This window comes from Corvus moneduloides, chromosome 1 (genome assembly GCF_009650955.1).
Source record: "Corvus moneduloides isolate bCorMon1 chromosome 1, bCorMon1.pri, whole genome shotgun sequence".
In the NCBI taxonomy this organism is placed as follows: Eukaryota; Metazoa; Chordata; class Aves; order Passeriformes; family Corvidae; genus Corvus; species Corvus moneduloides.
Genome location: NC_045476.1, coordinates 141909514 through 141935049, shown reverse-complemented (window position 1 = coordinate 141935049; position 25536 = coordinate 141909514). Strand labels below are relative to the sequence as shown.

Below are 25536 nucleotides of genomic sequence, written 5' to 3'. Positions count from 1 at the left end.
GCAGGGAATTCCAGAAGCTGTCACAGGCCCAAATCTCTTGAAAGGGTACTGGTTTACCAGGCTGCCAAAGACCAAAGGCTACATGGACACTAGTATTTGTTCTGTGGGTTTCTTTTCCTTCTAATTTCACTTCCTACCACTATTTCAGATGTTACAAAGACTCAAAAGAAGGAAACACCTTCAGCAGTGCAGCCTTTGCTAAGGAATTAAAACATTCTTGCTTTTGGGCTAATATTTGCTCTATGACTTCCAGATGTCTGGAGGATCATTAGCTATATATTTGGCCACTTTTTCTCCTGAAATGCAGTTCTCAAGCAGTCATGCATGGCTGTCAGCAGCACCCAGTGTATGTTTTTATAGCATGACCCACAATCTTGTGTTCAAGCCACAAGTCACTTCAGCCTCCCCTGGAAAGCAATAGCAACCCTTGTGACCTCCATTCACCCTCCTCAACCAGCACCCTTTTAAGTTACAAGCATAAGGAAATGTTGGCTGTTTCTGGGGGGATGTTTCTGAATTTTTATCTGCAGTATTATTTGAGTTTTTTAACTCATGGCCATATTGGAACACTGTGCAACTCGCTCATGCTTTCTAAATATGTTCCTGTGTTCTACCCTTTAGGCTTAGATTGGGACAGCATTTCAGAGTGTGTACAATGGATGGTTCCTTTTGCAAATGTGGCAAAAAAAGTTCCTGTGAAGCTGAAGAACTTTAGGAAGGTTGCAGCGGAAGATCGACACAATATCCAGACCCACACCAATTATCTGGACATGCTGGTAGGTGGTTTGTGGATGTGCAGTTCAGGCAGCTGAGAGTACATTACACATCCCTTGTCCTGAGGCAGCTGTGAGCAGCCAAAGCACCTCCCTGCTCACACCTGGCCTGGCTCACCTCAGCCAGTGAGTGCCCCACCACCAGTGATGCTTTAAACATGTGATTTACCCTAACACTCCCAGGCCTTAAGCAAACACTTGCCTTAGCCGTATTGGAGCGGTGTTTGTAAGAGAATAATCTTCACTTTGTTATGTAATGTCAGTTCGGTTTTCTCACTATCCTAACTCTCTGGAGTGCTCGAATTGTATGAGATGTGTGAGGAAGCACTGCTGCCTCCTGCTGACACAAAAAAGTGTAGACCTTGTCACAGATATCAACTGTTGTCTTCTTCCCCCAATACACAGGAAGAAGTGAACAGTGGAGTAGTGTCTACTGCCCCAGGGCAGTTATCACCTGTGTCAACAGGAGGAATAATAACCCCTCCCAAAAGCACAGAGAAGAAATGAAATACAGCCAACTGTCATGAACAGATTCAGAAACAGGACTTGGTGCTTCAGAACAGGACCACACTAAAGGTGACTCATGTTCTTCACTGCTATTCAAGACTTGGGCAGTAAAAGATGCAACAGATGGAAACTGAGACCAGCATCCTCCTACAGACTTGACAAAAAGAGCTCAGCTGAGCATTGCACCCTGCTATCACAAGAGCCTGGACCACTTTGGTCCATTCTGACATGACTTAATAGTGAGAACTGAATTCTTAATTTACGAATTTCAAGAACATTTTTAATAGGGCTGACACAGCAGACTTGCTTTACTTTGGGTTAGATGAGCAGGAGAATATTGACAGCTTGTACGTATTACCTCTTCTTGACTCTTTTTGTTTCCTTGGTAAGGTCAGAGCTCACTCGTGTCAGTTAGTCCCACCAGCTCAGGTGCAGTATTACAGAGGTCCGTGGGTAAGCAGTTCACGTCTCTGAAACCACTCTGCGCATGCAGTACAGTGCAGCCAGCCTTGTATCAAATCCCAGCTCCACAGGAGGCTGAGAAATTTAAAGCCCTTTAGGCCTGCCATAAACTTCAGTTTTAGTGCATCACTGACCTCAGGTAAGAGTACCAGCAAAGAACCTGCTGCTGCAGTAACTTGAACTGGAAAAAGTACAGTCCCCAGCTACCCACTTGCAACAAGAACTGGAGAAGGTAATGGAATAAAGGGAGCTGCAGGTACTCTACAACCACTCATGTCATAGGAACAGTATTTTAAACTGTGGAGCTGTATGTTATCAGTGTTTATTATAAACAGCATTAACTACTGTGTTTTCCTTGGAATATTCACTACCTCCGAGTCACTTCTGTGATGAAGGGCAGTACTGGGAAAGAAGGGTATCAGTCCTCCCTCTTTCACGATGCTCCTATCTGTGCCCCACAGCCAGGGACAAGTGTTACATGACACTGAGCAGCCCACGAAGCTGCACCAGAGCATCAAGTGCCACCCACATCTGCATTACACTCACACCAACTTGGCAAACTTGAATTCATGTCTTCTTCAAACAAGCCATTGTGGAACTAGCTGCAGTTGCTTCCAGCCTTCTGTACAGTTTGTAAAAATAAGGGGTTTATTATAAGATTTCATCTATTTCTAAGAAGAAAGATACTAGACTGTAAATGTTGTACAAAAATTTAAGTGGATTTTAAAAAATAAAGTCTTGAAAGATTTTTTTTCACTTTCACACATTTTGTAATAGTCTTCCAGCACTAGCCTAAAAGTAAAGTTTCGCCATTGCTTGAAGAAACTTCTTTTTCCTTCTCTGTGCAGCAAGCTGTAGGACTTCCTCGGGATTGCTGGCATTCAGCTCTGTCTGGCCAATGGCTTTTATCTTGAAACAAAAGAGAGACAACCAGCATGAGGTCTTCGAGTAAAGCTGTTTCATTTCAAGGCATTTTCAGCACTAGTTCCATGGTGGTTTATTTCTGTAACATGCCCAACCACCACAACTTTACATGAGCACCCAGATTCTAAAAGAATTGCATGATGAAATTAGACTGGAATTGCAGCAACTTTTCAGAGGTGGTGGCAGCGAGGGAAAGACCCTCTAAAGAAATCCCACCACCCCCAAGCAGCCTGGGTTAACTTACTGCTATCTGCCGCTTGTCTGTCTCGCCTCGTTTGTGGTGGAGATCTGAGGACGAGTCAAGAAAAGTCACTAGGTAGGTAATAGACTTTTCCCAGCTGTCAACACCCAGGATGTGTGGTATTCCAGCAAAAGGATACATGTCAAATACTCTAAGATGGTGACATCCCAGATGTATTCATAGTAAGAATCCATGGCATCGTGACTGAAAGACACGGCAGGTTAACTGACAGTCACATACAGTGTTTAGGCATCTATAAACGTTGTTGTAACATTTACCTGTTCTGTTCCTGCAGTGCCTTAAAAGCAGTTTTATAGTCTACTTCTCTGAGGAACTGGCACAAAATAGCTACCTGTAAGGAAAGACCTGCAGTGATTCTGACAGCCTGAATTCCCCACAAACCAACCTTCCCCACAATGCCTTGCTCATTCCACTCCTTTTCTAGACCTACTGTAGACCTTACTCCCAGGGCAAGCAAGTTCTGAGCACCTGAACACAGATCATTCTGACATATCAACAGCAGCAACAGCTAAAAGCAAAAGGGATTTACTCAGATCAGAAGGGACTGACTTGGCTTCCAGATGCACTTATGAGCTTTTAAAGAAGAGCCCAATAAAAGCTTTGTTACTTCTTGGAGAATGACTGATCCCACGGAACAGCAATAGCACCTGCAGTTATCACAAAAAACAAGGCCAGGTTCCTAACACCACCCCACAGATACTGTCTCTAAAAAAAAATAAAATCTATATTATCAGAGGAAAGTAGGACAAAACACCCCTAGATTACTACTTCTTACAATCCCAAGTATATGTTTATTTACTCATTAATTTTAGTCCTGTGACTGTCTTAGAAGCAAAGGCAACAAAAGCTACTCTACTGCAGATTGCATTTCCAAGGAAAGTTGTTTTTTAGTGTTATTCCCTATATAAATATTTATAAACAAATGTTTTAGTTAATGCCGTGTTTCACCTCTTACCTGGGTGTGACAATTGAGTAAAGAGCAACACTTGATCATTCTTTTTATCACCTACAGAAAGATTAGAAGCAAAACACGTTCTGAAATGCTCGTTTTGGAACACAAACTGCAATTTTTCTTTTCTTTTTTCATTCAAGGGACCAGCTAAATAGCTATCTACATTCTTCTACCCCCTAAAAACTCCCAGGCTTTAGCACATCCACTGATGAACTGAGCCTTCATCACTTTGGAGATTTCCAGCACAGTAGGAGCCAGGTATTTCCAGCAGCTGGAGCGCAGCTGAGCACTCCAGGGCTGCTGGTGAGGCAGGGCTGCTGTGCTGTCCTGAGCCGGTCTGGCCCCCAGCCCTGCCCAGCATGGGGTGGCTCTGCAGGGGCGAGCCAGGGGATGGTCGCACCACACACTGATTGTGCTCTGGGCTTTTCTGTTTGCTCTCTACTCCACTGGTGTCCCATAGTGCTTTCCCATCACACAGCTCTGCAGGCTCTATGAACTAACACAAAAGCCTGTGATTCAGCAAAGAAGAAGTTTCAGATTTTCTATGGCTTTCAAGTAACAAGCCAAAAAAGAAAAAAGGGCCAACGAGGATGTGCATTCCTAAATGCATCAAGATAAAACACCTCACATGCACAGGAATGTGTGTGTGCTGGACAGTTTTGTCTCTACATAGAATCAGGATGTTGAGTGAATCCAAGGAGAGATTTTTGTACGTGCCCCTTTAGCTCACCTGGTCTGTGTACACATCTGGTGGCACCATCTTATTGAAGAAGTCCGAGCAGACGGCTCCTGCCTGTAGGTAATAGTGAAGGGCTGCTGAATACTGATTAGTTGCTGCCATGGGAAAAAAGCAAAATAAAGTCTCAAAAGTAGATACAGCAGTTATTTAATACTCAGATCAATTGTTTATAAAATTATTCAGATGCGTATCTCATAGCTGAACTCTACTGCAAAAGTGACTTGTGTGACCTGTTTAAAAAGCATGGACACATAGGAGGTGGTTACACAGTGGTGGATGGAAAAACTACACCATCAGGAAAACTACCACCACAGGCAAAGTTCTGCCTTTCGGGAATTACTTCTTATTTTTTCAGGTAGTTGATCTTTAATCTATCAACCTTAGAATGGAAAAGAAGTTTGTCTTCAGTGAGCTTAGCACACATGGGGCAGTGAAGGAGTTTAGTTGGTGTGAGTGAGAGGAACAGCACTCTCATGGTTCAGCACTACTTCTACTCCCAGTAAGAGCTTCCTGAGCTGCGGGGAAAGCAGCAGCCTCCAGGGGCTCTGCGGCAGGAGAAGCCTGCTTGCCCACATGGCTGCTGAAACACAGACCACTGCCACTGCTCCAAGCACTGTTCATTAAGTACCAGCTTTGAGGTGCCCTATGTCAATGTCCTCCTTCTGGGACGCTGCTGCACTTTGTACAGGCAATAAACACTGAAAAACAGGTTTATAACCCTGAGTCACTCTCCCACGTGTAGTGTGACAGCAATGAACACGGGATAAAGACCCCTCCTCTCACCCGGTAGGAACCCAGAGTGCCGAGAATATTTCTCTTCCTGTTTTTAAGGGTTCTTACCCCCCTGAACAACACTGTTTTAACCTCCAACCTTGGAAAAAATTACCGACGATCAGACAAGAACTAGAAAATACAGTGGTGTGAATTAGGTGATAGACTACTATGTAAGATTGTCACAGGGTGAAAAATTTAGAGGTTTTGGGCTTCTCTGTAATAAACAGGTAAGAGTAAAAAGTATCAAAATGGAGGATTGTTGTTCTCTAAACCTTCTTCTCCTTCTTCTACTACTCCATGTTCTGCAGTAAAAGTGGTTTGGAATGATTGGATAGAGAATTCCGCAGTTCCTGCCTGTGTTACTGAATAATTGGTAGGAAAGTGGAAATAATGTACGTTTTTAGTAACTACTGGTTAAATTATCTTTAAAAGGCTGTGTAAATCCTGATAATTAGAGATTTCTCTCCTGTTTTCTGTGCTCTTATGCTGTACCTGGGTCATGCTAGTGGCTCTGTTCTTCTGGTAAGACTTAATAAACAACTATCTGGCAGCATTGAAACTCAAGGAAAAGTCTCGTTTTATCTTTGAAACTCCTTGCAAGGACTTTTAGAAAATTCTCTCCCATCAGGGGAGATCTGATTTATGGCACGGTTCAGTGTCATCAGCCCAAGTGTTATAAAGCGTCTTCTAGACAAATACGTCTCTTTTAGAAGCAATAGACTCACATTTCTGCACTACACCTTACTGCACACCACAGATACCCTTTCAGTCCAAAAATAAATTTGGAAATATGGACTCTGCCTCTGTGATAGCCCAAAGCACCAGCAAGTAGATGCCAGAGACACAGAACATACCATTTTATGGCCAGAAAAGAACAATCTGGCCCAAAAGCTAAATTTCACTGAAGTGGTCTCAACAGACAATTTAAGTGAAAGAAATGTCCAGCTAGATTTGAGTGTGGCTGTGGCCATACCCTTCTCCAGCACACACACCTGGCAGTACCTTACCTGTCTGGCTGTATTTCAGTTTACTCTTCTGCACCTACCCCTCTGCACTCTATTTACCCAAACTATAAAGCAAGCCCCAGGAACTGACTCTAGCTCTAGATTGGGCAATAATTTAGCAAAGCATAGGATCACATAGGCTGGACAAGATTTCCCCAGACAACCACTGCCTTGGTGCGATCTGGGTGTGTGTCATGGTGCCCAGAATCTGAAACCCTGTGTTGTCCCAGTTCTGCTGGTTGCTCCCAGCTGAGGAGCAAAGACAAGTACTGTGGGAAGTGGCAGGTGAGAACAGAATGACAGGAAAGAGCTTCCCATCATAACCAATACCAAATCAGGAGTTCATGCTTCCTCATTTAGAAACCCTAGATACTTCCCTATATAAAATACAGATCCTCTCCATTCTGCTCATCTTGTGCTCCAGTGAAGCTGATCTCCACATTTAAAAGCAACCACTATTCACAACTTTCCATTCACTTAAAAAATACTCAAGTGTCATGGGTTCACACAATTACACCACTCAAGGACCAAGTGCACTAGAAGAGTGAAGTTATGGGTAACTCCTGAAGTTTCCCTTACCCTAAAAGCAAGTCTGCATGGCGTCTATCCGAAGCTCAGTCTATCTGTGGGCTTAAACAACCTCCCAGACAAATCTACACCACTGCATCTGAAGATTTTAACCTCATATATCACTTAAACTTCTTTTCATAAAAGGAACTACAAGGAGGGTTATGTCAAACAAATCTCAGAGCAGCAAGGTACCTCTACACACATGTTAAAAACAGACATTGGTTTCACTTACCAAAATAAATATCTGCCTGAATAATTAACCAGAAGTGGTTGTTTGCATTGATAGTCAAGGCATAGCTGACCAGCTCTTTTACTGTAATAGCTACAGCTTCAAAGTCCACTGATTGAAGACTAAAGGAAAAAAGAAAGAAAAATAATTCCTAAGTTATTGGTTTGGTTTTTTAACCACTAATTTGATTTTCCATCTAGTTTAAGTCCAAAGCACCTTGCATTATATGTGAAGCATAAGTAACTCCAGAAAAGATTTCGTGTTGACTAAGACTACTGTTGTTACAGTACAGTAAATCTGACAGAACAAAAACATCCTTCACAGGCTTGAACAAAGAGCCAGAACTTTACAAGTGGCTGACACCACAAAAAGGTTCTGTGCAGGAATGTACATTCTCAGCTTCAAGAAATTTGAGGACAAGATCTGAAACCACTACAAATTTATCCCAGCATCTGCATGAATGGCCAGACAGCAATCTCTGGAAAATTGTGGAACTAGCTTGGGAAGGAAGGCTGGAAATGGTGTGGCACAATTTGGGCAGCCTTTCCCAAAGTTTCTGTGGAATTTTAATTTTCAAAAACATGGATTTTTCTCACCCTACTACTAAATTCTGGTAATAATGAAAACAACTTTCTTCTGGTTGACCTTATAATATACATTGAAGCCTACACCAGTAATGAGACTGGTTTAATCAGACCAACCACAGACAGATTAACCCCACTACACATTACACGCTTTCACGAGAGCCATCTCTTCCAATGCATTCATGGAATCTAAACCTGATTTTGAGATCCCACCCCACAGAGCCTCTAAATTTCAGTGGAGAAATACAGCTCAACCCAGCCAAAATAAATCAGGACATATCATTTGCCACTTCCGATTTTGGCTATTATTCAAACACACCCCAAAAAGTATTAGTGATTTCATAATAATGTATTACATAGTTCACATAGTTACATACAGCTCAATAGAGAACACAGCTAAAAAAACCCCAGTTTTTTCTTCTCCTCTTTCTTCTTCTCCATGTCTTCATCAGGACCATCAAATTAGGAGCAAAACTCTCCATGCCATCACACCAACCTTCCCAGAGACAGAATGGGGGCAGTGATGCCTTTACATGGAGAAATCACACTCACACACAGTAACTGGGACCAAACCTATCACACGTGTATTTTGAAAATAGTGTTTTTCATCATCATCTTACTTGGGGATGGATGAGGGCCAGATAGAAATGTGCTCTGCTGCAATATCATTCACAATATCTTCCTAAGAGAAGAAAGATGGTATGAGAAATCACAACAAGAAACACTTCAAGAAAACCAAGAAATACTTTGATGATGTATACTAACCCGAACATTATGAAGTTTGACAAACAGGGACAATATTGTGGTTAGAACCAATGGTTCCTGTAACGGGGGGAAAAAAAAAGTATTCCCATGAACTAACAAAACTCCACTTTCTTCCCTAAGCTTTAAAACCATGTAAAAAGTTCTGCCATCATTATAATTTCCTACTGAAATAGGACAATATTTTGTTAAGAGACCTGCAACACAAGGATACTGCAAGAATGTTTCTGTAGAAAGTTTTCAATTACTTCAGATTTTCCCAAATAGCTCCTTGGATATAACCTTTACTTTGGTTTTACACATCTTTATGTTGTTTCTGTGACTACTACCTAACCTTAAACTTAAGCTAGGTATATTACAACTTTCTATGCATTTACAAACCCAGAAGCTATAAACAATTTCCCTCCTTCTTACTTCTGCTGCTTAGTATGATGCATGTAGCAGCTTCTTTCTCCCTCCAAAAGGAATGCTTTGCTTCGTGACAGCTGCAATAAAATACACTCCCACTGTCAACAGATCTCCATCAGAATTCAGTGTAATTTTTTTACAAGCTATTCCACGCTGCTGTATGCCAGGTATAGCAAATTCAGATGTTTTTCTGCCATAAACACCCATATAACTGTTAGATTTTCTGGAGTTTAACATAAAAAGTCCAGAAAAAATGCTACACCAAAAGGAAGCTTTGCAAACACATTTTCAACACCACTGTGACTTACCCGAAGTTTTTTGATGAAGGACAACAGTTCACTCCTAAATTAGGGACACAAATACCTAAGTAAGTAATCATCCACAACGAATATATGCACACTTAAAACGAAGAGTCAGTAGAGCAAATTCTTCACCTGCCAAAATACCCCTTTTACAAACGTTCACAAATGCAGGGCATGTAAATGAAAATGCTCAAGCAGCCCATTCACTTGTAATACAGTTACAAGCAAATTTTACACTAAAAACAGGTTACTAAGAGGTACGTTCTTTCATCAAACTATAAAAGGCATGAAAATCACAGAAGTCAACCACTGACTCTAAAAGGGAAACCAGCTGAACTGTACTGCAACTCCCCAAGCTAGGTTTGCAACAATGACCTAGAGACTTACTGAAGAGGGGTTTCAGTGATCATTTATAACGTACTTCCATTTCCTTGTCATGAACATCAGAAATTGTCACCCTAAGACAATCCAGACGAGGACAGCCTTTGGAAAAGGTTTCACTGCTTCTTTTCGGTAGTAACAACAGGGTCACTGCCCTTTACTGTTTGAACCAGAGGGGTCAGGAAAGGTTCAGTAACCTGGAGCACACCTGTACTCCTTTTCCTTGCCAGAGTACACAACTGGAAGCTACAGCACGTCTGTACCCTCTTACGCCTGCCCACAGCAGCGTAAGCAAATGCAGCTGGCCTTTAGCACACGTTAACCTGATCAGCTCAAGGAAGGCAAAGACACAGGCAAGAGTGTGACAGAGGCACCTTTCCCAAGGGTTTAACGTGGAGAGCTGCTCAATACAGCCACACATGCCAAACTGTACCATATTAGACAACTTATATTTAGGCTAAGACTTCAAAACAGGCCAAGAACACTGGACAAGTCAGACAGTCCTGAATCAGTCAGTAGAGGCTGAAGCTGCCAGTAGTTAGGTGACTGACAGAGAAAATACTTGACCAGAGTAACTTCAGCTCCTTTCTGTTTGCAGAGCTTAGCTGAACTAGAATTTCAAAACTGAGTAACATTTAACTTTAGACTCAGAGACAAAGCTAAGTATAGGTACCCATGCTGTGAGTTACGTGCTTGATACAACTAGAAGTATATAACTGATACAGAATAATTCTATTTGATGCAAAGCAGACACCTCCAGCCCACCAGCTAAACTGCCCTCTAGACGCCACTGATTTTACTGGAAGATCTGCACTGGTTATAATGGGAGCCCAGGCATATATGCTTCAGTTTCTGCATGGTGAGCTGCCTCCCACACCTTTTCTGCCTCTGAAAAGGAAAGTCAACACATCCCTGCTAATACCCAACTCCCACAGTGGACAGGATTTTTACTCAGATCTTTAGCTGCTGCCACCACTCTGATAGTGGAATCCAGAAAATTTTTGAAGAAACCTGGGATCAAAAAACCCATTCAAACCATTTTCAAAAATAATTTTAGAAAACATACCTGTACATAATACCCAGTGTAGACTCCCTGTGTTTTATCAAACTCACTCTTCCATCATTCCCACGTTTGTGCTGGTTGGATACACTGCAGATTTGTACAACAACCTCCCAGAGATCTTTAGCTGTGCGTCTGCTTTCTTTGGGACCTGGAAGTTCCTTGCATGTAGCAGCCAGCAACTGGCCCAGCTACGCAATGGAAAAAATACAGTAACTAGGGCTTCTCTGCATATCACCTACAGCAAAGGAACTACTGGCATTTAAAATGGCTAAGCAAGTGATTTTGAATTACAAACTACAAAACAACGTAACTAAATTTTGCAGCAGAGAACACTGATGACGAAGCTGGAAAATAGGAATTAAACAGAGCATTTTTCCATTTATTAGCTTCCTTGGTGTGTGTTTCATTATTACAAGCTCCAGAAAACAAACTTACATATTGCATAAAACCTAGACTCCATAAAAGACAGTTTTACAAAGATTGGCTCTTTAGAACTCACTTAACTTCCACACAGTAATTAATCTTAACTGAAACTGGCACAATGTTATACAAAAAAGCTGAACCTCAAAAGGGAAATTAGGAAGTATCATAGGTAAGCAGAGCAGGGTAAAAATGAACCTGTCCTATAATACCACCTGCCTTCTGCTCCAAGGCCTAACTGTGAAGTAGAAACATTGCTGTGAAACAATTCTGAAAACAAAATTTCAAAGAAGAAAATACTTGAATGTCTCCAAAAATTCAACACTGGTGTTAGGTTAGAGAATGCAACCATTACAGTGCCTTTGGAACACAAGTTATCTTAGGAACAGAAAAATAGCCAGACATGAAATCAGAGATCTGCACACTTCTCATACCTCCTACATAAATCTAGGCTGAGTTCCAGCTGAGAGAAGAGTTCTTTAGGGAAGTGCTACAGGGTTTCAATCGTGGCTCATAACCACACACACCTGATGGGACCACCTTAGCTGGCAGCCAACAAGGGCCAAGATGCAGCTTGTTTCATGTATTCCTGCAGCACAGCTTCCCTGTCTTTTGTGAACTGCTAAACATGCTTGTTGCTTAGCCCTACTATGTTCTACCCCATACTTAATTCATTACAGCCACAAAGCCCCACACTCTTGAGCAGAAGGTACTTGCTTTGAAAAGTACGAAAGACTGCAACAGAAAAAAGTCAATTACAGTCTGAGAAAGCTTTGAGACTGAGCACTCCTTACCTTCACATAAGGATTAGTTTGAACCAGAGGTAATGGAACCTGCATGGTCAAATACTCATTCTCACACCAGTTTAAAAGGAAGGCAACGCATTCTTCAGCTATAACTTGTCGAAGAGGAATATCTAAAAGAAAAGGTATTCTTTGTTTAACTTCCTTTTTTTTTGAGAAAAGAGTGTTGTATGAAAATAAGCAAATCCCATTCCCTCTAATCAGCTGGTTTTGTTTCACAGCTATCACAGGAAAATATGATGCTCAGCCATACAAGAGACCTCACCTTTGGAAATTAGGAGCAACAAGAGTTTCCTCTAATTACAACAGTACTAAGTTACTCCCTCACTGCAAAACCAGGAAAAACCTTTTAGCAACCAGCAAAACTTTTCAGGTAGAAGTGCAGACATGTTTATCCTGTTCAAGTCCTTTAAGTGGCACTGAACAGAAACTGTCAATGTTTAGCAACAAGTAGGCATCAAGCTCATTTCCAGCTTCTAAAAACAAATGAAACTTTTAAAGACTTACTAAAACCGGTCAGTGTAAAAGTCACTGCTGTTTTTCTACTTATACACCTAAGTGGTAAATCTGCAATACAAAGTTGTTTTATTTTGCTGTGTTTCCCCCCCCCTTCTCTCAAGGTTTGTGCTTTACTGCATCCTAGGAAAGACAGCAATGTACTTACCAGGTACTCTCATTTCCAAATATCCTCGGACTCTGCTTATAAGATCAGAAGGAGGACGTTCTCCAGAAACACCAGCTCCAGCTTCATGAGTGTAAATGTCCAAAAGTAGCATTTCATTCAGCATGACCTGACGGAGCTTTGGAGAAAACTCTGTCACAAGCTCCAAGCAAGCAGCAAAAAGCTGTTTTGCGTGGACAAAATCCTGTAAAAAAAATTACATGCATTAATGATTCCTAAAGAATTCATAAGGGAAAATAATACAAGCTGAAGTGCCATTCAGTTCTATCCTGGCTGAACCAGCCTCAGCATCCATTAGCACCAGCATTGCTCAAGCATCTCAACAGTGTCTACTTATGAGTCCTTTGGACTTGCTATTAAGCTTAAGAGTTCCAGATTTTTTGAAAACAAAACAAAGAGTTTAAGGAAAAACATGCTAGAACCAACTACTAGTATGTTTGGTACAATTTTGTTTTAGCTGCAATTTAGCAAACTTGTCAATTACAAGGAAAATAAAACAGCATTCCAATAAATTCCTTATGTAAAACACTCATCCAAAAGAAAAGTACTTCATATTAGTAAATCAAATCAGCACTGGATTTAGATGCCAGATAATTTAGAACATATAATCAAAACTTTATATGAATGAAATTATCTCCAGGCCCAACTCACTGGAAAGCCATTATCTTTGCTCTGCTGATGGAACTCTTGAGAGACAGAAATACTGAACCATTATACAACACATGGAGCTTGTTACAACACCTCCCTCACCTCCCAGTTCTTCCGCTGTTTTTCTCAAAAGGGGCCATCCAAATTTTCCATTTTCTTAAGATTCAATTGTCCAAACCAACCAGTAAGCTCAGATGGTTTGCTCACCTTAATGGCACAGCAGTGTAATCCCTTTGCCATCAGGATGTAGACCAAATCCCTAGTCAGACTGTCTTTGATTCCTAAAATAACATTGCCGTAAACATTTGGTACTTCCCACTGGGAGAGAAACGCATAGGACATTTGCACAGAAACAAGTTTTAGAATTCACATCACTGCTTAAAACACCCTAAACAAACCCCAAACATTGAAAATGACTGCCAACTCTTGTCTTTACATCCAATCACAAGTAATGTATGGCTCATTTACAAGTACAATAAAAACACCCAACTACCCTTTGTTCACACTCTGAATATGCAATAATTAAGGGGAGGAATCAAAATAAAAGACAAGAAATCTTTACTTATACAAAAAGATCTTTGTCTCTCCTGCTCCCACCTTCTAATTCCAGAAATTTAAGCTAAAACAATATTGCTATCTAGTCAGAACACTAAAAGCAAAAGCTATGAGAACGTATTTTCTTATAAGGAAAGCCTGTGATACTGCCAGTAATTCCTTAAAACAAAGGTTGTAAGTTTTGTAATACTCTTCACATAGAATGTGAGTTTAGATATGTATCATCATTCTTATTAAAACACCACTACACAGAGAGGGAAAAGATAAGTCCCCCTGAGGATCTATTAGAAAATGTTTATTGTTCAGTGCAGTATGATACCTAACCAGTCCCTGAATTACTATCTCTTGTGACCACAAGAACTAAGTTACCTTATTAGAAATTGTCCAGAACTGGCGTTCTGAGGTCATACCATGCAACTCAATTAAGATCTGGCGAATCCTCCAGGGATCCACTGACAGTATGAGCTGATGTTCAAGCTGGCCAATATTGACACTTGCTGAAGCTAGAAGAAAAGCAGGTCTCCAGCACACTTCTTCTCCATGTAGATACTTACAGTTCTTTAGTACTTAACATTTTAATCGGAACATAGTAAGAGCAGCAGATACATCATGCTTCCATAGGTCCAGCCATCCTTTCGTGCCCTTCCATGAACACCCTGTGCTACGTTCCTAGCACCCTGACCTAAAGGGCTGCTTGCAACACCCCCCTTCCCACTCCAGTAGCTCTTGCTATAGTAAAGCAGTAGCTTCAAGATTGCATTAAAAGCATGTTCCTATACTGCTTTAGTAAAAATATGCATTTTCTTAACTGGTTTAAGCTACTGCAAGACTGCATTAGAGCTGAAAAAGGTAAGGTCTTTCCAGCTCCAGCCAACATCTGGCACCTCTCGTTAGCTTTGACTTGTGCAGCTGCACAGCCAGCCAGCTGTACTGGGGAAATTAACTGGTTGAAAAGATCTGTTTTACTTCGGTAGGTTTAAAACTTCCTTCAGATGGCACTCCTGGGCCAGCTTACCACACAGTCACATCATCATTAATGTATGTAAGTCCAGAGGCAGGGTTCCATTTCTGGGAACAGCTGCCACAGCCACACTTGGTTCAAACCAACACCATACTCTCTCACTTGGTCACCCAGGACACACTCATTTGAGCTTATCTTTTACGCTCACTTGAGATACAAACAAGTAACCTTCTTGAACAAGTATGACATGCACCAAATAACAACAGAAAGTATTCTTTCAACCTTTATGAGAACAAACCTGCACTTAGCAACCTCAAGGTGTTCATCACAGAAACAGGGCACTGTCTGCTTATAAGTTAATGAAAATACTCTGAAAATTACCTGGGATATCATAAAAAGAAGTCACAGGTTTTGTGCACAGGTTGATTCGAGGAGATCTCTTCCGCATTTGCTCAATGAGCAGTTTCCGTTCATCATCTTTCAGCAGTTTTATGAAAAGCTCATGAGATGAAATCATGAAGACAAACTGAAGATCTTCCATGCCCAAACACAAGTTTCTAAACAAATAAAAATGTTAGTACATAAGCAGGAAGAAGGTGCTTATTTTTCCACTTACAAGTTCTTGAAATATTTATTGTGCTGTATTACATCGCTTACAAAGTGCAAATTCATGTTATCTTAATATGGGTACACACTTGAGAAATCCTGCCATTTTTCTCTTCAGTTCTTCAGAAGCATTTTCCAAGTTTATTGACCCTGAACAAACCTGGAAAAGAAAGCAGAAAAGAACTAAGCAGCCCCCTTGTAATTTATCATTTTTAGTTACAGCCAGTGTTACTGACCAGCTTTTTGTCTCACAAGTAGTAACAGTCAGTAAATCTCTATCTCCAGTGAGGCAACAAAGTTATGGAATCATGGAATGGTTTGGGTTGGAAGACACCTTAAAGATCATCCAGTTCCAACCACTCTGCCACAGGCAGGGACACCTTTCACTAGACCAGATTGCTCAAAGCCCCATGCAGCCTGGCCTTGAACACTTCCAGGGATGAGGCATCCACAGCTTCTCTGGGCAACCTGTTCCAGTGCCTCACCACCCTCACAGTAAAGAATTTCTTCCTAGTGTTTAATCTAAACCTGCCACTTTCAGTTTGAACCTATTACCCTTGTCCTGTCCCTCAATGCCCCTGCAAAAATCCCTCCCCAGCTTTCTTGCAGTCCCCTTCAGGTACCTGAAGGTGCTCCAAGATCCCCCTGGAGCCTTTGCTTCTCCAGGCTGAACAACCCCAACTCTTTCAGCCTGTCTGTAGTTTTTGCTTTGTAGTGTAATTTTTAAATTTGGTCAAGTGCTGCTGGGTGGGAACCAAGTGCAGCTTTGCTGGGTGGTTAGCCTAATTCATCTAGAATCAAACCAGTATGTCTGTGTTGCTCTGTGTAACCCTGTCATGACTCTGTTACTCTAATTGTAGAGATGAGACCAGCTCTCAAGGGTTGCTCGTAAGCCAAAAAAGAAAGATGAGATTTGACTGACAAAGCTTGATAAAGAAATCTCAGTACAACTGTGTGAAATATGACTGTCTCTGAAGGAAACCTGATAAAAGCTGTCGCTATCACACATGGATCAGCTTCCCTCAACCTGTACACAAGACAGGATGTTTCAGACAACTGTGATCTTCCCTCAGACATAATTCACATTCCTTTTCCCTATTCCTCTGGTATAGAGATCCACTGACACTGAGTGCCACACTATCAGTCAGCCTCACAAGATCATTTAACACATGAGTTTAAAAATGAAATATTTCTAGGTGCAAAATGACAAGATTCACTTGGATTTGGGGTTTTTTTAAAAACAGCAGTTGAAAAATAACTAGATAGTTGAATTTAATTTCCAGCTTGCAAGAATTTTTTTTAATAATGTTTTGGTCCCAATACGAAGAGCTGATTTAAGTTTTACTTGCTCTGCAGTAGAGAGTACTCACATGCTTGAAGAGACAAACAAAAGAACCAGGCTCAAATTAATAAAAAACATTAAAATAACAGCAAAGCAATAAAAGGATTAAGTTTAGTTTGAGCAATAACAGTTTCCTAAAAAGCTTCAATAAGGGTAACAGTGTAGGTCTCACATATAACAGTAACTCAGGATCACTTCACATGCTAACTTCTACAACAAAGCTGGTAAGGGAAAAGCGGTCCTCTTCCACAGGTACTTTTTCTACTCATTCTCTCTGTCTTGGAGAATTTGATTCTTTGTTCCACAAAAACAAATATTCAGCAATGTCTCCATATAATTTAATGATACCAGGAATAGCAGCAATTTCAAATACAAGCTGAAGCAACAGCTCACCACTGGATCCTCCCCAACAGAGGGAAACAGAGCTATGAACACAGATGCAGAACTGAGTGTAATTGTACTAACTGCAAACAAGTTGAATAATGTTTGAGAAGTTACCTTTCTCTGCTTCAGAAATCTGAGCATTACTTGCAACAATAATAGTTATATGGGGAAAGAAATCTCTCACTAAATACCATTTTCACTTCTAATTTTAGATGAATGTTTTACCTCAAGAAGGAAGTCTATTTTCTCTTTGCTGGGTTTCAGGAACAGTTGACAAAACTGAATATCAATTATTCGACCTTGTAATACATCGCAGACTGTGTTGCACACGCAGACTTTGAAACAGACCTCATCCAGAGCATCATTCCTGCATGAACACAAAACTGAAGATCACAGGATAGCTCTGACAAACAAAGAGTGGTATCACAGCAGTTAGAAAAAAAATTATAAAAAAAAAAAAAAAATCAGTAAAGTGATAAAATTAACTGTTAACGTTCATTACATTTTTTCCATATACAGCCACAGTAAGATCCAACCGAAGAGCTGTGGTGTGATGTAAAATTTAGTTTAGACTATTGCTACCAGAAATGAAGGCTGAAGTTCCTTGGATGTAAGTAGTTTGTTGTTAAAAGATTTTACATACTTTCCACAAAAACCGTAACTAATGAAAATTGCTCTTCATTATCACTGAACATTGGTCATTATTTAATGTCTCACCCTTGCTGAGCTTTTTGGAAGAGTTCTCTCAGCACTGATTGTCTGAACTGTTCAGGTAAACTGAGGGTTAGGTTATCTTCAAGGAATATCTTCACTAAGTCCTGTAATAAAAACATAGTTGGAATAGTCAATGCATAATGCAAAATAAACAGACAGAAAATTATTTTATCTGGTAAAAATTATCAAACTGAGAGAAGCAGCTTGCATCTCTATTTAATACTAAAATTCATTGAACAACCAAAAAGGAATCAAGTAACAAAGAAAGCTATCATCAGAAAAATCAAAGAACAAACAAACAAAAAAACCAAAAAAAACCAAATTAAACTTGCAACATCTAAGTAGCAATATTCCCTGAAACTCAAAGAATTAAAATCTACCTCAAAATCTTGTATCTCAGCTGGAGGGAATTATTTACCATTGTACAGAATACAAGATATTTTAATTTAATATGTACCAGATTATGTTATATTCCTAAACACATAGGATTTAAAACAGTATGTTAATGGTTAAATTGCCATTTAAAATTTCTTAAAATCCATACCCGTTCAAATGGAATCATCCACAAGGAAAGATTAAAAACCCCCTCAAATATATGTGGGTTTATTTAGGCATCCTACCTGATATTTGCCAGATTTCATACAGCTGTGGATTTGACTATATGGAGTTGCCTGTTGAGATGCATCATCAGAAGATGAGGTAAGAACCTCACAAGCTTGACAATACCCAGCTAACCGTTCTTCATCTATGGTAAAATGAAGTGATGATGAGCCATTCTGAAAAGTAAGAGTTAATTCAGATCTTAGTAGCCAAAGTATTATGATACATATGTTTTATTCAGAAACAGAGACTTACAATTTCCCCAAGTAACAGCAAAAGAACAAAAGAATGTGCATGTACACACTTCATTTAAATAAAAATTGGAGTTCCGCAGTTTTGGAAATATGAATATGAAGCAAAATATAAAAGGAAGCATACCTTACTTATAAATTAAAATGTACTTTTTAAAAAGGTTAGATCATAGGCAATCTGATTTCCAAGGGAAAGTTAAGATTAAAATAAAATAGGAAGTGCTCTCTGGTTACCTTCCTCAAAAACACATCATCACCATGGACACAGGAAGTAGTGTTCAGTTGACTCAGTATTAGCACTGGACATGTTATTTCTGCATTTTTTGCACCAATACAATTTGTGTAAAAGAATATTCATTACAAAATGTAGAACAAAGCAGCAATATACTGCAACCAATTAATATAATTTCAAACCAGGCACAATGTGAAAAAAAAATTACTGTCAAAACTTCAGGAAGTTTCTTTAAAAACTCTGTGCACCCTTAAGAGTAATTAAACTGCTAAAGAAGGAAGCAATAATTTAGACAAAGGTTTATTTACAGAAAAGTTGAATACACATGCTAAAAGAACACTTGTTACCTTTGCAATCAACTCCTTTGTTCTGAAAAACTTTTCTTTAGCCTTTGCATGAACAGCTGCATTTGTAGATCCTTGTTGGAAATAGATTGCACCCAAATCATAACAAACCTGCAAACAGCACTGATATCAAACACACAGTACACCTTTCCCCACATACTTCAATTGCTTCCTCTTTAACTGCAATCTCAGTCTGAGTAATTCTGCACAAGTATTACAAAATTGAAGAATGATTTTCCTATAATCATTGAAAACAATGCAATAAGCTGTCCTTGTCATATAATGGGTTATTCTGGGGGATTGAGGGAGCAAAAGTGAGAGGTTGGTGGGAAGCAACAATATTTACAGTGATAAAAAAAGTTCTATTAATGTAAAATGAAGCCAGTATTATCTCATTGCATTACCAAAAAAACCAAAACAACACAGGGAACATTAATAGAAAAATACTGCAATTTACCTCAAAATTATTACTTAATACTTTGTCTAAAGAAACAGATTTAATTGAAAGCTTTAGTACAAAATGTGAGCTACCTGGCACTGTATCTCCTCGGCACTGATTTTCAGTCCAGCTGTGGAACTCTCTGTTTCTCCATTCACCATACCAGGTTCCATGGCCAATAAATCCAGAGTTCTTATAGTATGGACATAAAGATCTTTGTTTAATTTAAGTGCTCCTTCTAGGACCAGGATGGAATCAGCAGCCTGCTCCTTCAACTGTAATAGTTCAAATTCATTAAAAGAATTAACCTCTTGGTTTTAACTGTGGGTTTAAGTTAGTGTTAGAATTTTAACAGTTCAGTAAAAGGATAGTTTTAAAAAAAGTCCTTACACAACTGTTCTATTGCCATGTAGAAATGGCTTCTGTATTTCTTGTAAAATATGGAAATTCATATTTACATGTAAAATCGAGCAAAAATAAGAAGGGAAAAGAGTCTCACCACTTTCAAAATATTTTCAGTTAGTTCCTTTTCTTGCTGAATCTGGTTCATACTGCAAGTTAGACACAACAGGTCAAGAGTTCAGTTATAAGGCAGACCTGCATGTTATTTTATTTCATGTTCTAGATCACAATAATTCATTCATACTAAGTTTTGCTTGACTACATTTTCAACATCATTATGCAGGCCCACTGACTGCTCTTATCTATACCTGAAACACAGAACTATATAATAAAAAGATAGTTTTGCATGGGAATGTGGCTCAATAAAACAAAAAGTTGCAAATTTATCACTGCCTTTTTTAAGATCAGACTGCTAATAGCAATTCAATAGCAAAACAATCATGAAGAAAGCTTCCACAGCCTCAAGTCTCTTGAAGCTTCAACATTTAGATCTGCTCAAACATGTCGGGGGCAGAAGCGTGTTCACACATCTATGTAAAAAATTAAAAGTATTTTTAAATTATTTTCCCCACACAGATTTTCATTTTATTCAGGACCATACTCTGATACATATAGGACAATACAAGATTTATTGTAAAATGAGGAGGAGGAAGAGGAGTATGGTTAATCAACATATTTAACAGACTCTCTCAAGCAAGTATGGTCTAATGCTAAATTATAAAATTAACATAAAACATACGAAAAGTACCACTTAGATACTTCCAAATTTTGGAGAAATCTGTAACATAAAAGTCAATTCCAAGGACAAGTTGTTTCTAAAGCCTCACAGCTTCTAGAAGGCAAAATGCAAACTTGATTTTAAATTACAAATTATTGTCTAATGAAGCAAATGAAAATACTTCATTATTTCTTAGCTTATCATACACAATGCTTCAAACTGGTATAACACAACAACCATATTAACCAAGCTACTCTAAGTTAGGGATGCAAAAGAATGCAAGAAATGTATGCCATCTAAACTAGAGCATAAGCATTCTGCCAAGGCAAATTGTCACCTCCCTTCCTTCCGTGATTTTTCATGCCACGATGAAGTCACAAAGATTATAACACTGACAGAGTGGAATGAAAAACAAGTATATGTATCAAGCATGTCTGACAGGAAAGTAAGAATATACTTGAAATAAATCCAAGTTTTCCATGTTACAAGTAGACATTCTAAGCAACTGTATGTTATTAACTTAGGAATTACATTGCTGATTATAAAATAGCCACGACATCCAAATGAATTATACCTGTAACTTACACATTTAACTGAGGTGGACCAGGTTTCACTTGCTTTACAGGAAAACTACTTTGAACGATGGTCCTTATGGCCCTACATAGGGGGAAAAATTAAGCAAAGAATGGTATTAGCCTCAGAAGTGTAATAAGCAGAGTACAGGCCTTTGATAATAGCAGTTTACCATTTCAGAAACATACCATCAGAATAAATCCTTTACTCAAGAGCACATCTAGTAGTTAAGAAATGCTCTTATGTTCATAAAAAGCCAAAAGACATGTATTTATAAGGTGACAGTTCAAACCACTACCTTTACTGTCTTTTTTTTTAGGGAAGAAAACCAGCTCTAGAGCAGCTTTTCAGACTCAGCTCCTTCACTATAACCTAGCAACAGATCACAATATTGTTAGTACTTCAGGATTCTTTCTCCTTCAATGTACGATTATACACATAGAACAAAACACTACTTTCTTCTATAATTATTTTATATTATTGCCTAGAAGTAGTTTACCATCTGTTGTAGAGTAGTATTGCCATTGCAGTGGTTGGGGGTAAGCTGGACAGGTCTACATCCACATGTTTAGTTCCCGGGGGAACTTTGCTGATACACAGAAGTTCATTCAGTAGCATGTTCAACACAGGAACAGACAAGCTATTAAAAAATAAAATAGAGAGAATCATATACTTCATAGAGTAAATCTACTTATGGAATGTTAAACAATATACACTGCTGTTCAGTACTGGATTATTACTTAACATCCCACGGATGTTTATTCAGCATTTGAGATCAGGTATGTAAAGCAGTTACCAGTATTAGCTGCACAAATTAAGCCCAAGTGGACGGTTGCCCTGACAGTTGGACTTCTCTGTACCACTGCACTAGCCCACACAGGCACCTTACCAGAATAATCCAGTCATCTATAACAGCACAACTCAGCTAATAAGAAATTATTTCAAAGCAGCCCCAGACCACACTCCCCGAACATAAACAACCCCATTTCCATCACAAATGACATTTCACTCACATAAAGTGAACAGTGAAGACTAGGAACTCTATGAACACAGATTAAGTAAAATACACATCAGCTGGGACAGAACTCTCTAATAAAATGAGAAGACATGAAAGCTGGACTGCACTGCTCCAAGCTTTTGTGGTATAATTTAACAGAACTAAAATACTATTACAAATTTAGACATTATTTGAAATTAGATCAGCTACTGCCAAAGTACCTTTGATCTTGTGAAAAATCTGCATTCTTTGAAACCAGTATTGAAAACAACCAGGGAAACTACACTTTCAGCAGTTAAATCCAGGATTTCTGTTGAACAAATTTTAGGTCTTGTGTTTTATCAGGAGCGTTCTATAAGGAGCGGCTGGTGGAGGGAGCTGGGGGTGCTTGGCCAGGAGAAAAGAAGGCTCAGAAGGGACCTTATCACTCTCTACAACTCCCCGAAAGGAGACTGTAGCAAGGGGATGCTCAGTCTCTTCTCCCAGGCAACAAGTGACAGGACATGAGGAAATGGCCTCAAGTTGTGTCAGGGGAGGTTTAGATCGAATTTTAGGAAAAATTTTTCACCAAATGGGTGGTCAGGCACTGGAACAGGCTACCCAGGGAAGTGGTTGAGTCACCACCATACCCTGAAGGTACTTAAATTACATGTATATGTAGCACTTAGGGACATGGTTTAGGGGTGGACTTGGCAGTGTCAGGTTAATGGTTGGCCTCAATGATCTTAAAGCTCCTTTCCAACCTAAATGATTCTATAATTCCATGCAAGTTAGAACCAGGGCAATTATTACACCCCTAAGTTCTTACATTAAATTATGGGTAAAAGAGGCAAGAGACCTGCGTGAATTAATAAAGAACTCCTGCCATTATCTAAGTGTAAACAGGAAACCAAATGTAAACAAGAACCATGTGGACACAATCCTGTGCCTCATGCTCTGGGGTGACCCTGCTTGAGCAGGGAGGTTGGATCAGGTGACCCACTGTGGTCCCATCCAACCACACCCATCTTGTGATTCTGTGAAATGCAGCTCCCTAATGTGCAGTAGTTCCCGACTGTTCTAGCTCATCAGACAATACTTCAGCCAAAATTTAAAAAGGAAAGATGCAAAGGTGGGGTTTGTCTATTTCAATCACAGTCATTTCAGTGACCTAGTTCACAGACATATGGAGTTCTTCATATCAACAGAACTGGAGCAAGACCTCCAATTTCAAGTGCGTCAGAATGAGGAAACTTATGCTAATTTTGTCACTGAAGAAAACATAACCTCCAATTCATCTTAATGCAGTTTCCATGTACATACCTCCATGTCTAAGACATGCTATTTTTTGTCTCTAAATAGTGTTGACTTGTTCAGACACACTGCCTTTATCAAAACCCTTTCCTAACTTACAGCTGAAATAAAACTTGATTTCAATTGTCACATCCAAGACGGTTCTTAATGAAAGGGAGATACTGTCAGAAAACGGAGCAAGACAGATTTCTATTTTTTAAAATAAGTATCTCAAGCCACTTCAATTTAGTAAGTTCAGCATGAACATGTACAGACTATACCTTTTTTCTAATACATCCAAATCCCACTTCAGATGAGCAGCAACTTTGAGAGCAAGAAGTTTTAAAATGCGGTTTCTTTTGTTATCAGGTGGTGGCTGGACTTGGTTCTGTTCATTCACTGATGGTTTTGAAGCTTGTTCCAAGAACTGAACAATCAGCTGCACAGGTGGCGGATCTGCAAAAAACCACAGCCACGCCTCAAATTCTATGTAAGCCCAGAAATTAGGAGGGGGTTTCCAGCTATGAACAGGGGTTTTTATCCTTGGTGTTTATAGTGCTGGTATTGTTACCTGGTAAGGTTCTAATCCCCAATGGTGTCCTGCATATGCTGACTCAAATTAGATTATTAACATACCTTTACTTAACCTTAAAGTTCACTTGACCATGGTAACCACACTCTCATGCCTTTATTTATTTTCACTATTTTGTATTAATTATAATACTTGCATCTGCTGAAAATAAATGCTGCCTAATGAAATCACAAGTGAACTATTGTAAAATCTACATATCTACTTGTAATTCTCCTCTGCATGTAAAGTATATTTTCAACCAGTTGCTGGTACTTCTGAATACATTTTAAAAACACTTTCAGATTGGTTAAAAAACAACATTAAAAAAAGCACCCAAATCTCTCCCTTAAAATAAGATGGCCAATACCTTTGAGTTCTTCTGAAAAAAGAGGCCCAAGAATAGCACTGAACTTTGTGAAACATAAAACAAGTACTAACAATTTACTTAATTAATTGCAAAACAGAATCTAAGTGTAGATCTAAGCATAAGAGCTAAGCTAGATTATACTTAAATTTACTTTTTGTAGAGGCAACACTGGCCCAGGTTTTCCTGTTTCCTCCGCCTCCCCACAGAATTTGGGTACTGAAAAAGATGACTACCACTTATGACTATCAAAAGATCAGCTACTTTTAAATATGGTCACTTTCTTATAGTACGTCAGACGAGATTTCTATTTATTCCAGGTCCAGAGAGCAATTTCAGCACTGAATATTTCGGAGGACTTCAGCTCCTGACACTAACAAGACTCCAACGGGAGAAAACCAGCTGCGAACTGCAATGATGCTCACAAGCAGCACTTCCCACCGTACAAACAACTTACAACACTTCCGCACACAACATTCACATATGCGAAAGAAAAAGCGATCTACCAGACAAGAAAGACAGAGAAATGAAGTTATTACATAGGAAAGATAATGTGAAATAAGAAAACCGCGTAAATGCCGCCGCACAACCGCGGGCAGTGCCTGGCTCCCTCTGCCCCCGACTCCCCAGCACCGCAGCGGAGCCCCCCTCACCGACGGCTCACAGCCCCCCCGAATGATCCTGCCCCAGGAGCGGCCGGGGACCGGAGACGGCCCGAACCCGAGGCCGCAGGGAGGCGGCGGCCAGCAGGGCACGCACCGGGAGAGGGCTTCTGCAGATGCTGCTCCAGCAGCGCCTCCTCCAGCACGAACTCGAACCACGACGTCTGCGGCGGCGTGCATGGTCGGCTAGAGGTGGCAGCTTCCCGGTCCGCCGCCTCCGCGCTCATGCCGACCGCTCCGCTTCGAGCCCCGCACACAACCGCACAGCCACCGCCGGCTGCACAAGATGGCCGCCGGCCC

General features: G+C 39.9%; 2 protein-coding genes across 8 annotated transcripts in view; one reads left to right on the top strand and one right to left on the bottom strand.

Moving 5' to 3' along the window:
- CCNE2 (cyclin E2) overlaps positions 1 to 2495 on the top strand; it is a 14040-nt gene extending 11545 nt beyond the window's left edge. For all 5 annotated transcript variants that reach the window (XM_032129628.1, XM_032129647.1, XM_032129637.1 and 2 more), the window contains 2 exons: positions 622 to 776; positions 1179 to 2495. In XM_032129628.1, the coding sequence (XP_031985519.1) occupies positions 622 to 776; positions 1179 to 1280 (257 nt within the window). In that variant the 3' untranslated portion in view covers positions 1281 to 2495. The remainder of the gene's footprint in view (positions 1 to 621; positions 777 to 1178) is intronic.
- Positions 2368 to 25536, bottom strand: INTS8 (integrator complex subunit 8). 3 transcript variants are annotated; one of them, XM_032129594.1, is made up of 27 exons: positions 25334 to 25536; positions 23921 to 24095; positions 21870 to 22010; positions 21383 to 21454; positions 20177 to 20228; positions 19770 to 19952; positions 19242 to 19349; positions 18432 to 18587; positions 17815 to 17915; positions 17323 to 17464; positions 15461 to 15531; positions 15147 to 15322; positions 14174 to 14307; positions 13457 to 13567; positions 12584 to 12785; positions 11911 to 12032; positions 10700 to 10884; positions 9259 to 9292; positions 8546 to 8602; positions 8401 to 8462; positions 7200 to 7318; positions 4611 to 4714; positions 3884 to 3934; positions 3186 to 3259; positions 3047 to 3111; positions 2911 to 2954; positions 2368 to 2651 (listed from the first exon to the last, which is right to left on the bottom strand). In XM_032129594.1, the coding sequence occupies exons 1-27, from the start codon at positions 25461 to 25463 to the stop codon at positions 2535 to 2537; spliced, it is 2988 nt and encodes a 995-aa protein (XP_031985485.1). In that variant the 5' UTR covers positions 25464 to 25536; the 3' UTR covers positions 2368 to 2534. The 3 variants fall into 3 exon arrangements, with proteins under 3 accessions (XP_031985485.1, XP_031985489.1, XP_031985498.1); XM_032129598.1 differs by lacking the exon at positions 8546 to 8602; XM_032129607.1 differs by lacking the exons at positions 2368 to 2651; positions 3186 to 3259 and having other exon boundaries at positions 2906 to 2954.

Bases quoted from the DNA above. Each gene is read 5' to 3' on its own strand.
- INTS8 (XM_032129594.1), bottom strand. From the start codon at position 25,463: ATGAGCGCGGAGGCGGCGGACCGGGAAGCTGCCACCTCTAGCCGACCA. The intron at 21,455-21,869 runs GTAAACTACTTC...CCCCCTATGTAG, and splicing joins ATACTACTCTACAACAGATG to GGCCATAAGGACCATCGTTC. The intron at 8,603-9,258 runs GTAAGTCACAGT...CCCCCGTTACAG, and splicing joins CCTTCATCAAAAAACTTCGG to GAACCATTGGTTCTAACCAC.